Consider the following 16,683-nt stretch of genomic DNA (forward strand, 5'->3'; position numbering starts at 1 on the left):
TGGAGACACGTTCACAACAGAAGTACTCACATAAACAGTTGTGCTAAGTAGTCCCTGTATCCAAAACAAAATTATTAGCTGGATATATTTACTGAATCAGTCACTTCCACCTCTGGCACAGGTACAGGCTCCTCCACATTTTAAAGGTCCTGGAATCTTCTTTGGGGAGCATAAAATAACAAAAATCATCTATGATATACTGCTGCTTCTGCAGTATTTTTTTTTTCCTGTCTTCAACATCCAAAAAGTTAAATTTTGGTTCAGGAAAGAGCAGGAATTGCCCCAGATGCAAAGCAGCATCAGAAAACTTTAGATCATGAAAGAATCACTTCTTTCCTCACAAAAAAAAAGTGCCATTTAAAACCCCTCTGTCTTCTAGAGCCAGTGTGACATTGCAAAAGAAAGAGAAGCCATTAAATGCTTTGTATTAAAACAGACAAATTACAAAAAGAAAAAATAATAATTCAAATGTTACTGTACTGAACCTGCAATCCTTTATCCTGTTTTTTTTTAGAATGACAGTGCTTGGTATCCCCATAGTCCATCATCTCTTTTCATTCTAATATCCACAGGCAGATTTGACTTTTTAAGACCTCTAACAATTTTATGAAGGATTTATACTGCCACAAAGTACAATTCTCTCCTTTATTCCCCCTTCAACATGTGAACAAAAATGCAGCAGGCTGAAAATGTGTGGCACTGTGATATAAGAAAATGAAGAGAGACACCCTGTGTCCCATAGAACAATAATACTAATTTTAGCTACTCACTATTCCCTATTTAGTCTATTTAACTGTGCTCCAGTAACAAGCACCTGGATCTCTGGACAAACCTCAAATACAGCATTTTGGGAACCACTGTCACCAAAATATTAGCACAGTTTCTTATGAATAAACGAGCTCATGTCCCTCCCTCAGCACAGAGCAGCACTTCATGAGTTCCTGAGTGTCACTCCTGTTCAGAAGTGAACACAGCTATGATTGCTTGGGATTTAATCCTGGCTTTAGGATTCCCAGAGCAGAATGCACAGTAGAAATCTCAAATTCATTGCCACATCTTCAGGATACTTCTGGTGTCACATTAAAAATTCCTGACATTGGCAAGAGTTACACTTGATGGAACAGGAAACTGAAGCAGGGTTTTATAGAAGTTTATAAGAGCAAGCAGGAGCACCACAAAACAGCCCCTGAGACACCCAACAAGAGCTTGGAGTGGAGTTGGATCAAGGACCCACTTCTGGCAGGTTATTGAATGGACATGGCCAAAAAATGATACACACAGTCAAATGTCTAGACAAGGGGGTTAGGAACAGACTCCACAGCTACTGATGAGTTTATTCATCAGGAAATTTAAAAGACTATTTTTCAAACCAGGCACCTGACCCAACCCTCCTTTACCACAATATCCATGCACAAGTAACACACCTTTAATCCACACTCAAATACCTGGTGATCTTTCCAGTGCCTGTACTCTGGGAGATTTTTATCCCCTGACAAAGGAAAGAGTAAATACTAGAGAATAAAATTTCATCCCCATTTATCATGGTTCAGCTATATATTGATATAGAAATATCCAAATGTATATAAATTGAAACATTTTATTTTAGGCTTTATTGAAAGTAAAGTGTGATTTCCTTCCATTTAGGAGACAGTGCAAAGTCACATCAGGAAGAGAAACAGCTCAGAAAATGAGAACCATTTCTTTGTCCTGCAAGGTTCTAACAGAGCCATGACCAGCTCCAGCACAGGCATGGGATCCTTACTGGATTTGCTCAATTGTGGCCCAGCAATTAATTCAGGCTGCCTCCCCTTCCTTCCTTCCTTGATAATGCACAGCCCTGAGCCATGGGGAGCAGGGCAGCACAGCTGGAATGGGGTATTGGGGTCTTTCTGCTGTCACTACATGAACACAAACCTCACTGGGGCTCTGGCAGCAGCACAGGCTTCATTAGTTCCACACTGCTCCTTGCCTGAGAGGTGCCTCAGTGTGCAAATAAAGATCCAAGGATGAGCCCTATCAATGACTGTCTAACACCTGCTGCACTTCACTGCCCCACTCTCCAGAAGATTGTCCTCCAACAGTCATTACAGCAGGCTTGTAATTTTATATATGCATTGGAAGGGCAATAAAAACTCTCATAAATACTGCAAGCCATCCTTCTTCTGACCCCAAAATCTGTGTTTATAGTGTAACTCTTTGTGTTTGCTGCCCAGAGAAGTTGTGGATGCCCCATCCCTGGAAGTGTCCAAGATCAGGTTGGATGGGGCCTGGAGCAACCTGGAACAATGGAAGGGGTCCCTGCCCATGGCAGGGGGTGGAGCTGGATGAGTTTTAAGATCCCTTCCAACCCAAGCCATGCTGTGATTCTGTTTTATACTGAATCACCTAAATACAGCAGCAAAGAGCTTTAGAGCAGAATTTTGCTTTACTTTTATCAGTGAGTCATAGGCTACATTTAAAGCTGTTCTACTTAGTCAAGCTATAGGCATGCTCAATGTATATTAGATGCAGTTCCTGAATTGTGTTATGTATTTCCCTCAGGCAGGCTGTTGTGTTACCATAACATCCCAAAGATGACATTTAACACACACAATCCCTTTATTTCTCAAAATCAATAATTCTGCTGTTAAAACCAACCAGCTCCTCTTTGAAGTGACACGATTCTAATCATAAACTTCAACAAGTGCTATTGGAATTTGGAGGATTTGGTGTTTCAAAAGCTGCCCCTAACACTGGTGGGGCATGATCCAACTCCTGCACTTACTAAACAGCACAAGAATTAACAAATCCTTTGCTCCAAACGAGGTGGACAAATAATGCCCCGTCAGCACAATCCCATTCCATTACAGCAGCACAACTCACAGTAATTTATGACCCTCTTGGCTGCATGCTTGGCTGTGGTTGATATTAGGATCATACAACTCCCATCACAACCTAAATCCCAAAATACACAACTAATACTGTTTCTTGAAGTGCTCTGCAAATACACTGCTTCAAAGTAGCACTAGTGAGGGTGGAAACCAAGCAGGCATATCTCCTAACTTGGAAAAACAAAATTTTAATCTGAATTTTAAGGCAAATTCCAACTTTGTCACCTCCTGAAATCTTGGAAAGAATTAAATGCATAACAGATGTACTCCATTTTAAATATAGCCACATCACGCACGCGGTTTTTAGAACACACAGCAAACACTGTGCCTGATAAAAATGCCTCCCGTATGGTCTGATTCACTTTCAGTACCCCATTATGGACACAAAATCATTCCTGACTCCTGGTCAGCCAACAGCCATGGCCAAAGGGGCTCTATCCCCAAGCAGGGACAAGCAACAAAGCAAAAGGATCACCCCAGTGCTTTATCAGGGCTCAGAAATCATCACTGCCTTCCTGATGATATCCCCTGCCTTCACACTTAAAAAATGCCATTCTTGACATGAAGCTCCCACCTTCTACCACCAACAGGTAAATTCTATCATGCTCCCTATTAAACAGAGCAGAGAAAAGCTTTTAGTAAGAAGTGTCTCCCAGTTCATGAACATGGAGCCATTTGTGCTACAAGAATTAAACACGTTTTCCAAGCTGACTAAACACGATTCAAGCATCTGATTATGGAGAAATAACAGACTGCAGCAGCAACTTGGATCATTTTCACATAAAAAAAACCATTCTAAGGGTGCACATAGTTACTGAAATGCTATATATACACATGTACATGTGGAAAGAGAGAGTTTGGAGTGACAGGAGAAGGGGGAATGGCTCCCACTGTCAGAGGGCAGGGCTGGATGGGATATTGGGCAGGAATTGTTCCCTGGCAGGGTGGGCAGGCCCTGGCACAGGGTGCCCAGAGCAGCTGTGGCTGCCCCTGGATCCCTGGAAGTGTCCAGGGCCAGGCTGGATGGGGCTGGAGCAGCCTGGGACAGTGGGAGGTGTCCCTGCCCAAGGTACAGATGATCCTCATGGTCCCTTCCAACCTAAACCATTCCACAATTCTGTGAATTCAGCTTTACGTAATTTAAGATTTTTGGACTTATTTGTGGAAAATTATCATCAACTATCAAATTAAAGTATCTGACACAGGTAAATGTGACTTCAATGAAGACTAGCAGACCTGTTGTTTATCTCTGTATCCACAGCAAATCCCAGCAGCAGCAATGTTTCATAACCAAAGATGTATATGTTACTTTAACATTCTCAGCAGAAAAATTTACTTGCTGATCATTAAGGATTCCAGAACCTCGGGTGAGGCACGGGGTGTGTATGTTTCTCTTAAAACGGTTTATTGGAATTATGAAACAACTTACAATAAATTTTCTCATCCTCACGTGGTATTTTGAAGAACACTCTCTGATGCCACATTGCCAAGCAGCAAGTAAAACATTAAACACTTCGTATTGTCTCATTAGTAGCTGAGATGTGCATGAGAGAAAACCTCCTTCATAACACAGATCTTACTAGCAAGGTCAGTCCCAAACAGGGAGTCAGATAGATGCAATCAACTTTCCAGAATCAAGGAATGGTTAGGTTGGAAGGGACCTTACAGCCCATCCAGTGCCACCCCTGCCATGGGCAGGGACACCTTCCACTGTCCCAGGCTGCTCCAAGCCCCATCCAGCCTGACCTTGGGCAGTGCCAGGGATCCAGGGGCAGCCACAGCTGCTCTGGGCACCCTGTGCCAGGGCCCCCCACCCTCCCAGGGAACAATTCCTGCCCAATATCCCATCCAGCCCTGCCCTCTGCAGTGGGAGCCATTCCCTGTGTCCTGTCCCTCCAGACCCTCGTAAATAGTTTCACTTCATGTTTCTTGTCAGCTCCCTTCAGCTACTGTAAAGCCACAACTAGGTCATCCCAAAGCCTTCTCTTCTCCAGGCTGAACATTCCCCATTCTCTCAGCTTTTCCTCATAGGAGAGGTGCCCCATCCCTCTGATCAACTTAGTGGATTCCTCTGGACCCACTCCAAATAAGAGACAAGTTTTAAAAACTGGAAATAGATGGGGAAAGCTAGAAAAGCCTTGAATCAAAGCCTGGTTATGTGCTGGTGCACAGTCACTGTGTGTGACACCACAGTCTCCATCCCTGCCCTGGAAGCCTGTAGCCATTTCTCTGAGCACAGGCTGAACCCAGACCTGCTGCAAACAGCTCTTCCCAAGAATCACACTGTCTAAACAAAGGAAATTTGGAGCTGATGTTGTACCTGGTCACTTTGCAAATACTGCCCTTATACAGAAACATTTCCTCATTACATCCTGCCTGTAGCACCACTCCTGTCAGGCCCTGAGCAATTCCAAAAGATTTATCTGCTGGACACTTGTCCAAGTCGGTCAGAGGTTAGAGACTCTCAGTACCTACAGGACACACTTCAGGCATCCACTAAACACGAGCTAGAGAAGGCAAGAATTTCATTCCAAGAACTACTGGAGACACCTATGGAAAAGCTTCCCAGGGAGGTCTTCTGAAAAAAGCACAACCAAAAATTAACTTCTACTCCATCTCTCAGGCATGTGCATCTGAGTCAAATGGCAAAGCTGCACATTTAAAAAAGCAAAGATCCCATTTCTGACTCAAACATCCCCATTCATCTAATGAACTTAAAGAATTAAGCACCCAATATAAAAAGTTTTCATACATTTCCTGTGGTCTGTGTGAATGTTTCATAGCATGTTTTATTTCAATTACTTTACTTTTTTATCATGTGGTTTTGTTGAGGGTTTTTAGTGTTTTTTAGCTTCTTGTGCAGTTAAGCACAATCAAACTACAACAATTTTGTCCCTTCAAACATACAAATAAATGTTAATATCAGTGGTATTGTTTATCAGTGAATTTTGCTTTCCACTTTTTCACCCTCTATTTTGAAGGCCTTTCCATCAAGGCCTATAAATTAGTAACAGGGGAAGGAAATTAAGTGGTTATAAACAGAGACAGCTGGATTTGGGTGCTTTTCTGCACAGCCCTTCTGCCCCCATTGCAGTGGCAGGACCTCTGGAATCACATACCCAGCAGGAGCTCTGGGAATCCCAGCCTGTGATGACATCCACACAAACAGATTTGAGTTAACTTCAGCTGAAGGAAAAGAAACCTCACAACAAAAGCAAGCAAACTGTTCTTTCATGAGCAGATGATCAAGATGTTACTTTTCCTCTGTTTGCATGTTCCTGCACATGTTAAGCAGGAGACAGAAGGAAAGATCCCATCACCATGCTAGTGGACTTTATACAGACAGTTTTTCTGAACTGTGCCAATTTTGGAGATTTTATAAGTAATGAATGCTATTTTATGACAGCAACGTGATTTCTAAATTTATCATGTCAAGTTGAAGGCAACAGTTTTAGACGTGCAACAAGAGGAACAGTAAGTGCTATCAGGGAAATAAAGACTTGCAATATAATCATTATTTAGATAGTTTGCCAAGAATTCCCACAATAAGTTACTGTAGCAAACACAAACTCAAAAAATTTACAGACACTTGAGAAGATTTTGATCCTGAGGGGATGCTAGTTGAAGACATGTATCTAGAACATCTTGTTCCTCTACAAAGAAATTTCAGAACCCTGAAAAAAATACCAATCCCTCAAGCCATATATGTAGTACGCTTACTGCTCAAGGTTAAAACATTTGGGGGTGCAAATGAAAGAGAATATTAATTTGGTGAAAACAATTTGGCTTGAAAGGGCAGTCAAGATTTCTGGTGTAGTCCAATACTGACAAATGCCCTGCCAGAACCACCTCACCAGCCAAATCTGTGCTGCTGCCTAAGACAGAAGCTGTGCCCAAACACGACCTCTGAGCAAAGAACGAGCTGTAATTCCATGGTACAGCCCCAGTTTAGGTTTCTTTTCCAAGTATCACTTTATATTTTCACCAATTATTACTTGGAAACAAGCAGCTACACTTTCAAACCCTGCATGCCTCTTCTTTAAATTGAGTTCCAACAATTCCCTCCAAACCTATGAAAGAGCTATCACAATAATGCAAACTTATATAACAGAACCTGTTAAAATGTGTTAATGAGACTATATGGACTAGCTGGCTTCTCTGCAGAAGAGACTCCCACTGGAAGATAAAAATTTAAAGGCTAGGAATTATTTTTTTTCTTCCTTTCTTTTCAAAGGACAGAAATGAGATTGAAAATCATCTAAAAATAGCCGAGAATTTTCAAGTGTCAGCTGTAACGGAAAGAGGAATGGCTGTCTCTCCTTACAGAGCCAGCATGGATGGGGTGAGCTGGTGATTCAGGACCAAGAGAGACAGCTTACACACAAACTGAAATGGTAAGAAACAATTCTAATATCCTCACATTAATATTATTCCAGGATAATCTACAGCAAATTGAAATACAGTGAAATTGCACTTTAAAAGTGGTGAATGTAAATTCTTACATTCTTTGCCTGCCAGCAGACGTGAAGTACATATTGTGAAATAACTGCAAAAAGAGTTTTAAACAGCCCATTCAAATCATGCATCCTCCTCACGACTGAAGATGAATATAAATTACATGTCTTTGACTTTGTTTTGTCTTTTCCATCAATCTTTTTCCCCAAAAAGCACCAAGTCAAGCCTTCCATTTAAAGAAGGCGATCTCTCACATTTAAACAGTTCCCTACTTCTTGAGACTTTCTGATGTAAACAGGAGAAGGAAGCTCAGATTTGTAATTTTTAGGGTACCTGTGTACATCATGCACCCAGATGTGGGTGACAGAAATACAGGTCAAAGGTTCTGCAGATGGTGATCAGAATGCAGCAGAAGCCATGGTGTCCCTCCAGTATCACAGGACCTGAGATTTCAGCTCTCACTTTTCCCATGTTCTGGAAGGAAACTCTGCTGTGGCCATGCTCACTTGAGCTCCTGCAGGGTGAAAATGTGTTAAGGTCTGTTGAAACTGTTCCTTCATCCCACAGTGTTCAGGGTTAAAGGGCTTAAACAGGCAGAGATGCAACACTTGACAGCCAGACCCCCAGTACTGCCTTGATTTATTTATTAATTAGTGTCAGTACATGAGAAATTGAAAACAGAGCCCACGTTGCTAAAGCAAGTTTATGGTTAGGGCCAGGCTCCATCCCCTTCCAAGTGAAGAACCTTACACAAGTTCTAATTAGGTTTATAATTTTTTTTTTCACTATGTCCAGTCAAATTGGCCTGGAAACAAGTTATCAAAACTCAAAGCCTCAAGTGCAACATCCAAGTTTCTCTTAAATAACAAAAGCAGCTTAAGTGTGAATTTTTTAATGAGAGATTTTTCTACTTGGTTTTGCACAAATAAAATTATGAGCAAGTCAAAAAAACTTCCTCAAAATTTGGAGAAATTGTGACCTTCCTGTCCAGGTCTGGCAGCAATCTGAGCAATACCTGCACACCAACTCACGTTTACTTAGAGAAAAAGTTAATGTCATTTCATCAAGTCATATTTGGAAAGCTCAATAATCACTAGGTTTTCCTAAAGAGTTCTTTCCTTTGTTTATAGCTATGAAAGACATCTTCACAAAGTGAAGACTTGACAAGAACCAGGTTGAGCAACTATACTCACTATTTACCTCCCTTCCTTTATGCTATTACACGGTAAAATTACAGATCATGTCAAAATGTTACATCAAGGTAGAATTTGCTTCTCCTTGGCAATATGCCTTTGTGCAAATTACCTTTAATTATTATTCTTTATCTGTCACTGAACACTTTCCATTTTTGAAATACAGGAGTGAAGTCAACCTGTGTATGATATTTTATTTTCACTGTCACACATAAGATCATGAACCACTATTTCAACAACAGTTAATAGGTCAGATTATGTAAAGCTGATAAATTGACTGGTCACCAGAATTTTCTGTAACTCAAAATTCTTTTTGTGGGGAAGTAGAAATACATACATGTTTATTTAATTCCCACTTTTTAAAAATATGGACATTTGTTCTATTTTTGCCTGATCATCAGATCAGTATCAGAACGCATGAAATCCAGAATCACAGGGTCTGTCACAAGCTAGTTCAATAAATATAAGAAGCCTGTATCTAAAGATTTACATTTATGGAACATGATGAAACAGAAGTTGAACAGAAAGACCTGCACAGCAGCTGGCAAGACACAAGACAAGCACCTTAACCCCAAAACCCTCACTTGTTAAAGACTAAAGCTGCCCTTAGCCCCAGAGCAAAGCTGAATCTGCAGAGCTCTCTGCAGAGCCATCCTGCTGGCACGAGCACAAGCCTTCTAGATTTACACTGTGCCCAGCAGGCTGGGCTCAAAAAACCAAGGAAAACTTTCATCTGATCTTTCCTCTACCTTTTGCAGAAGCACATGACAGCTACAGGTCCTCTGTGCACAGCACTGCTAAAGGACAGGGACTCAGGGCAGGCAGGGCACAGTCCAGGGCTGTCAGGAGTGCTCTGCCCTCACTGGCCACAGAGGGAAGGAATTAAAATTCAATAATTTATCTCTTCATAACCTGACCCAAGATTTTTGCCTTTCAAGAACACCCATGCCCTGTTCCCTGCAACCCAAACATGAAGCAGCAGTGGAGTAGGAAATCACCAAGCAGAGCTGCATCCCATGTGCCACGGGAAAAGCATCCCCTGGTTCACAGGTTGCTATACTGTAAAAACACAGACTAAAAGGTTTCACCATTGAGCAAAATGGTGACTTTTATAACCACTTTACTTATTTTTTAAGAAACATTTAAAATTATTATCAGATATTAAAAGAAACACAGAGAACAGTGAAAGCAGCACATCAGCTGGAGATCTTTAAAAAGCTTTACCAGGAACATCCACTGCTGGCCACAGGTGAACTGGTGGGTGTTCCTGCTGTGAAAGCCAACCTTACCTGTGCCACTAGCCCTGGTTCAGCCAGGTGACAGAGAGCACAAGATCCCCTTACCATTTTCTCCATGATGAAATAAGGGAAAAAAAATCAGAGAGGAAAGCGTGGCTGTATTGTCAAGAGCTTCTAACAGGAATACAGCAATAAAGCCACTCCTTGAGGCAAACTAAACAAGGAGATGTCTGGCTGCAGAAAGTTTGGGAATTATTTTGGGTACCAGGGCACACAGAGAGGCCCCAAATGAAATCATGGTTCTGCTCTGCTATGCCCTATAAACACAGAGAAAGCATTCTTGCCCCAACATGCTTACGTATTTTGAGCACTCAAAAAACAAGATGCCGGTGACCCTGGTATTTCTGGAAGAGTTGCTGCCTGGTAAATAGCAATAATGTGACCTCCCAAGCAACAAGAGAGAGAAATGCAAACAACCAGGAAGAACAGAGCAAAACAAAAATATTTCCATAAGCAGAACTTTTTATATCCCAAGAGATCTGTCTCCGGAGCTCAAAAGGGACACATTAACCTGTGTTATGTGACTCTCAGTATCTCATAATCTTCAATAAATTTATTTGCTAGGAAGCTCTGCAAGAAAACAGAAGAAGTGAATTGTCTCAAATCCTACAGGAAAATTATTATGGAAGATGTAACTGAACTGATGGCTGAGGTTTATCTGCAGACCTCAAAAATTCACTGCAACATGCTCTCCTGCACTCCCTTCGCATCCAAGGGGGTCTGAGGAATCTTAAAACATACAGCAGTCAGGCAAAAGTACTGCAAGGCATCACTAGCAAGCTCTACTTGTTGGTTTTTTTCAGACACCATCTATTTAATTCCAAAGTCAGAACCAGGAGGGAACACACCAGGGCCCCACTGCTTGCACTAAGGAACCAAGGAAGTAAAGGATGAAGAAAAGATATTCCCATACTAAAATTGCAGTGAACTATAAAACAGAAAGAAATTTAGTTTTACCTCATCTCCAAAAAACAGGAAGAGCAGCACTAGGACAACTTAGGGGACATGAACCTGAGTATTTCAAGAATGGGGAGCAGGGTTTTGAAGCAGTTTGCCCAAGTGACTCCTCCACACCCTGCTTTGGTGCATGCTGGAGAGCTGGAGCTGGATTCCTTCGGGGTGAACTGAGCCAAAGGACTGGCTCCAGGAGCACGCCTGACCTGCTCCAGCCACAGAGGTGCTTTTGTTCCAACACCTGCTCCAGGAGCAGTGCAGGTAGAAGTCCTGAAGTGTGCAGAACGTGGATATCGTGTGCCCAGCACCTCCTACTTTGCTCTTTGAAGAGTTTACTTGCTCCTGTTGACTCAGCCTCAAAGATAGCTACAACTGCTGCAGCTCAGACAATTAAGAGATAATATACTAGACATGCAGCATAAAAAGTAGGATATAATTAAGATATCAAAGGTTGAAAGGAAGCTGAGAATTGAAGTACTGGTAGGGAAACAAAGCTTATGTCTGTTATCTGTACAGCACTTTTATACTTGAAGAGAGTACGGGGCATGACATAATTAAACAACCACTACAAACTTCCTCTTCTCTATCACTACTATCAACAGATTCTCGGGGAAAATAGTAAATCAAAGCTTCCTAACAGCACCTCCATTCACAGAGCTGAGCAGGTGCTTGGCAGAGATCAATTAATTAAGAGGTGAAATCTCAGTTTCCCTTATTAAATCTCAAAGCTGCTCCCTAACAAAACCCTCCCCTGCAGCAGATCCTACACACCAGCCCATGGCACTGCTGTTTGATGGCTTTTATCATTGGCTTTGATGTATTTTTTCCCCTGATGGCATTTACCATCAGCTGAGTAATCTGGCTGCAGAACAAAGTTCTGAGGAAACAGGAAAAAATGGGCAGCTCTGAAGCACCCACAAACTACCACATCCCCCGAGGGTCTGTGCATGGGAGGGAACAGAGTTAAGTGTGCTACAAACCTGTGGCTAAGGGCACTCGTGGCAAAGGTCTGCTTGGCTTACACACAGCCTCTGATTTCTCTAACTGCATAAGACATTGGTAAGAAATGGCAGCTGAATACAGCTCTACAAAAAATACAGAAGGGAAATGGGGGAAAAGCAAAGCCCAACCCATATTCCTCGTTCAAGTAATTTTTACCACATGCTCCAACTGCTTTCATAGCTACAATTCAGGGTAAGAAGAGACCATTAAATATCAGTTCACAAAGCAAATTTCACCTCATCTAGACTGGATATCAGTTTGTCCATCTGTAGTACCCTGGCTGAAGCAGGAGCTGTGAAATGCATTCAGAGCTGCAAAATTCAAACCTCTCTACTGAGGAGGCAGAGCAGCCTGTGCCCTCTCATGATAAATGTAACCAAGGACAGAAGTCTGAGAAAGACCATGAAAAACCCACTGCTGGCATGCGGTGTAACTGCTCTACACAGTGCTCTTGTGATCTCCTAGAAAATATAAACAAATAAATAAGAATATTTAGGAGCAGTACCATCAGTCTCCACAACTAAATTCATGTCAGTTTGGGATTAATATTGAGAACAGTTATAAATGCAGCAGAAATACTGAATTTTATTCGTTGCAACAACACAGCCTTCACACTGCATTTGGCTGTAAAGGTTCACGGAAGAGGGAAATATCACAAGGATGTTTCTCTACAACCTGTTCAATTTATTTCCATTAGAACAGCAAAATTCATCTTAGACTAACAACGAGGTTACATCTGATGCTGCTTTCTTGAAAGCACACTCCCACTGAAATACATCAATGTCAACACTTTTCAAAGAAATAACTGAATTTGTATTTTTAGAAGCTGAACAGCAAGGCAAAGCCCAGGGACACACATCTGCTTCAGCACTGTGGCTCCCAGGCACCAATGTCACTGCTGATGTCGTTGTCTGCCCCGAGCCTCGCTGCAGCCCTGCTGCAGGACAGCCTGCTCACCAAAAATAAGTTTTTGTGTCACATCAAAACAAGCACCTGCCAGGGGCAAGTGGCTGCCACTGCCACCACTGCTCTGCAGTGCTGTCCCCACGTCCTTACTCACTGACCTTTCTACCACCATCCTGGCCTCCTTTTGTGTTTGTTGCCACAAATATCTCCTTCCTCCATCACAATGCTAGTTTATGACTCCTTCGAGTTCTTCCACTCAGTATTCCAGCTTATTTCATCAAAATGGGTACTTTTATAAGCAGAAGGAATAAACTCACAGAGCACGACAGGGTTTGTTATATATTCCACTCCCATTTTGATCCATCTGCTCCCCACCTTGGACTAGGAGCACTGCAGACAACAATCTCCCTGTGAGACAAAGGCACGGCACTGAAGAGACACAGCTCTGACAAAAGAGACAATTAAATCCTCAGCTCGTACAATCCTGCTGCACGCGCCTCTAAGTGCTGCTAGAAAGCAGCCAAGAGTTTCACTTCAAAATTAACCCTGTAAAAAAACAAAAATCAGACTCTTAACCAAGGGGAACCGAAGGATCCTTCATTTTCTTCTCCAAAAGGCAAATTTGCCGTTTCATCCCCAGATCCTTTGAGCTGCAGAAATGAGAGCATCTGCCAGCTCACTGAGCCACCTGAGTAACTTTTTCCAGCCTAACTCCAAACTGCAACAACTTGCCATATCAAACTGCCAAATCTACAGTGCTCATTTCTTTCTGTGAATCCAGCTGTCATTTTTCCCAAATGCCTTCGCAGTCCCAACTCTCCCAATGCCAAAAAAAAAACCTTTTCACAGATATACATAATTTTGCAAAACACATATGCTCTCTGTATGGCACATGAAGTCAATTAACAAGTTTACTTACTGAATTAAAGGATGACACACAACAGTGAAACAAAAACCTTTTGCAGACAGCAAACACATCAACCTTCTCCTTCCTACAAGGCAACGCTCTCAGAAGGAGCACTGAGTTTTAAAGCCTATTTTGATGGTCTTTCACACTCATCTCCGTGTCATCTTTTATCCTGTAATTCCCCGGGGGGGTTTGTGATCATCAGCACACCGAGTTAAATGTAAAACATGGTCAGCAAGCACAAAGCAGGCACTGGGGCAACTAACAAAAGAAAAAAGAAAATAAAAGCACGTACCTTTTAACTGGTCAGCTACCACGCTCTGACCGACACGTTCAACCACCTTTCCATCCTCCATTTCATAACGATCATCCAAATATTTGGCAGTAGCTTCCGAAATATGGACCTTCCCAGCCACCCCCAGCTGCTCCATCAGATTGGCCAAATTGACATCGTTGGACCACACATCGAACTTGAACCTCCTCATTCCCAAAATGCCGCACAGCACTGTCCCGGTGTGAACACCGACTCTCATGTTCACCATTTCTTTCTTCTCCTGGCAGAACTGCTCGATGGCTTTGATCATGCCCAAGCCCATCTCGATGCAGCAATAGGCGTGATCAGCCCGGGGCTCGGGGCAGCCCGCCACGCAGTAGTAACAGTCTCCCAAAGTGCTGATCTTCTCGCATTTAGTGTCCTCACACAGACGGTCAAAGCGTCCAAAGAGGTCGTTCAGGAGTCCCACCAGGGCGTGGGCTGATTTGTTGGCGCTCATTTTCGTGAAGCCAACAATATCTGCGAACAAAATGCTCACTTGCTCGATTTGCTGCATTTTAAAAGGACGGAATATTATAGGGGTTTTCTGTATGGAGGGCTTCTTCTTCCTGTTTTTGGGGCTTGAGGTGGAATGACGTTTGATGGAGTTTTCACTTTCATCATCCCCCTGCTTCATTAAGTCATCAGCTATTATTCTTGGCATAACAGAATGAATCATCCTCTCTTTCAGGGCTTTTTCCACTTCCAAGTCTTTTCCATGCATGATGGATTGCCCCACTTTCAGGAATGTGCTTCTTGATCTGACTTCGGACATGATAAATAAATGAATACCAATGGCGTGGATGCAGATGTGCAGGAAGGCTTTACTCAAGAGCTCCCAATAAACCGCACCAGCTCCCAGAGGTGTGAAACAGTTCTCATCACGGAAGTGATAACCAAAGGTCTCAAAGAGGACCGAGTACGACAGTCCCAGAAACAAGCTTAAATACAGGGGTAAGTGCATCACTGTGTAAAGCAACAAGAGCACTTCAATACACATAGAAAAACTGCCCACTTGAGAAAGACAAGTGTCTGTGGGATCTGCCGGGGGAGTCCGGTTGGACATGTCACCACTTCCTGAGACAGGCTTCAGAGCCTGGAACTGCGGAGCGAGGGTCAGAGCGAACACCAGGAGGGTGAGTATCAGCGAAGTCCATACGTAATGGCGGGCATAAGTCTTAGTGAAAGTGAACACAAAAAAAGCTACACATACCAGGAGGAAGCACAGAGCCGGCACCATGAAAACAATCTGTTTCTCTCTCATGTGTATGCCGAAATAGATGCCCCAGAGCAGACAGGCCACGCCGATGTAGAAGAGGGCATAGCGAAACCTGCGCTGGGTCTGCGGGAAGCATCTCTCCATGCAAGCCTCCTCCAGGTTGTTGGAGTCGAACTTGGGGTTCCACCACTTGGAAGAGGCCCTCTCGAAGAGCTGCGGCAGCTTCTTCTGCCGGCGGAGGCCGGAGCCGCTGCCGCCCGCTCCGCCGGCTCGCCGGGTGCCCCCCGACTCCCCCGAGCTGCAGCTGGAGGAGATGCTGTACTTGCAGTGCTTGGAAGAGGTGCAGCCCTGGTGCTGCTTGGGGTTGATTTTCACCGTCACGCTGTTGCTGTCCCCGCTGGAGTCGCAGCTCACCTCGGTGCTGTGGTGATGCAGCAGCTGCTGGTGCGGTGGGGAAGCCATGTTGTCAATTCCTCCTCAAGAGCCCGCGCCGGACTTGGGTCTCTGGGGTTGTCGAAGCCACCGGGCTGCTCGCAGAGTCGCCTCTAGTCTCCTCCGCTCCGCGCCGCGTCGGGGCGGCCGGGCAGCGCCGCGGCGATCGGCCGCTCGCCGGGCTCCGCACACAGCGCGCCGGGGCAGCCCCGCATAGTCCCCTCGCCTGGGCCGAGCCGGGCCGGGGCTGCCGCCGCCCGCCGCTGGCCCCGCTCCCCCGCAGCCCTCCCGAGGCGCGGGGCGGGCGGGCCGCTGGCTCAGCCCCGCGGGGGGGACGCCGGGCCCCCGCCGGGAGGGGACCGCTCCTCCATGTCGGCTGCAGCTGCCCGCCGCTTCCTCCCCGCACGGCCGCCGCCGAGGGGCCGCCTCCCGCTCTCAGCCGCCCGCCCAGCCGGGACGGCAGCAGCAGCCGCTCCCCTCTGCTCCGCCCGCCCGCCCGCCCGTCTGAGGGGAGGAAGGGGAGCGCGGGGACGCGCTCAAGCGGCCGCCACCATCTTCCTCACGGCGCGGGGGGAGGTTCGGGGGGGCTGCGGGCGCGCGCCCCCGCTGGCCAATTGGGCGCGGCGGCGCGGCGGGAGCGCGCCCCCCCCCCCCCCCAAACACACACTTCCCGCCTCAGCGCGAGGGGCGCGGGCAGCAGCGGGGATGGTCCCCTCAGAGAGCCGTGGGTGCGATGTCGCCGGCACTGTCGGTGAGGCAGGCGCGGGACGGCGAGAGGTGACGGGAGCCGGGTGGCCCCTCAGCGGGGACAGTCCGCGGGGCCGGGGTTCCCGGGCTGCCCCCACCACCGCCCTCCCCTCCGGCTGACATTTGCCATGCGCAGACAACAAGCACTTCACCAAACAATTCAGCCCGAGCCCCGCTGCAAACTCGCTGAGTTATTTTTCTCCTCGTTCTCCGCTTGTTTATGGCTGACGCTATCTCGCCTGCACCGCTCCCTCAGTTTCATTATCTCCTCGCGCAGATGGACCGTGGCTTTCGTTCTTCATAGAGTTTCTCTCTGCTGGTGCTATAGCTCCCTCTCCTCTTCCCAGCCCTGCATCCCTCACCCTTCCTCACAGGTGGTGTTCCCAA

At 45.1% G+C, this 16,683-nt stretch overlaps 1 protein-coding gene across 2 annotated transcripts in view; it reads right to left on the reverse strand.

The window, feature by feature from the left end:
• Positions 1-16,282, reverse strand: part of ADCY9 (adenylate cyclase 9) — an 81,713-nt gene extending 65,431 nt beyond the window's left edge. For both annotated transcript variants that reach the window (XM_079320511.1, XM_079320510.1), the window contains exon 1: positions 13,881-16,282. In XM_079320511.1, coding sequence (XP_079176637.1) covers positions 13,881-15,579 — 1,699 coding nt within the window. In that variant the 5' untranslated portion in view covers positions 15,580-16,282. The remainder of the gene's footprint in view (positions 1-13,880) is intronic.
• Positions 16,283-16,683: the final 401 nt, after the last annotated feature.

The sequence above is a fragment of the Erithacus rubecula genome, assembly GCF_903797595.1.
Source record: "Erithacus rubecula genome assembly, chromosome: 17".
Classification (NCBI taxonomy): domain Eukaryota; kingdom Metazoa; phylum Chordata; class Aves; order Passeriformes; family Muscicapidae; genus Erithacus; species Erithacus rubecula.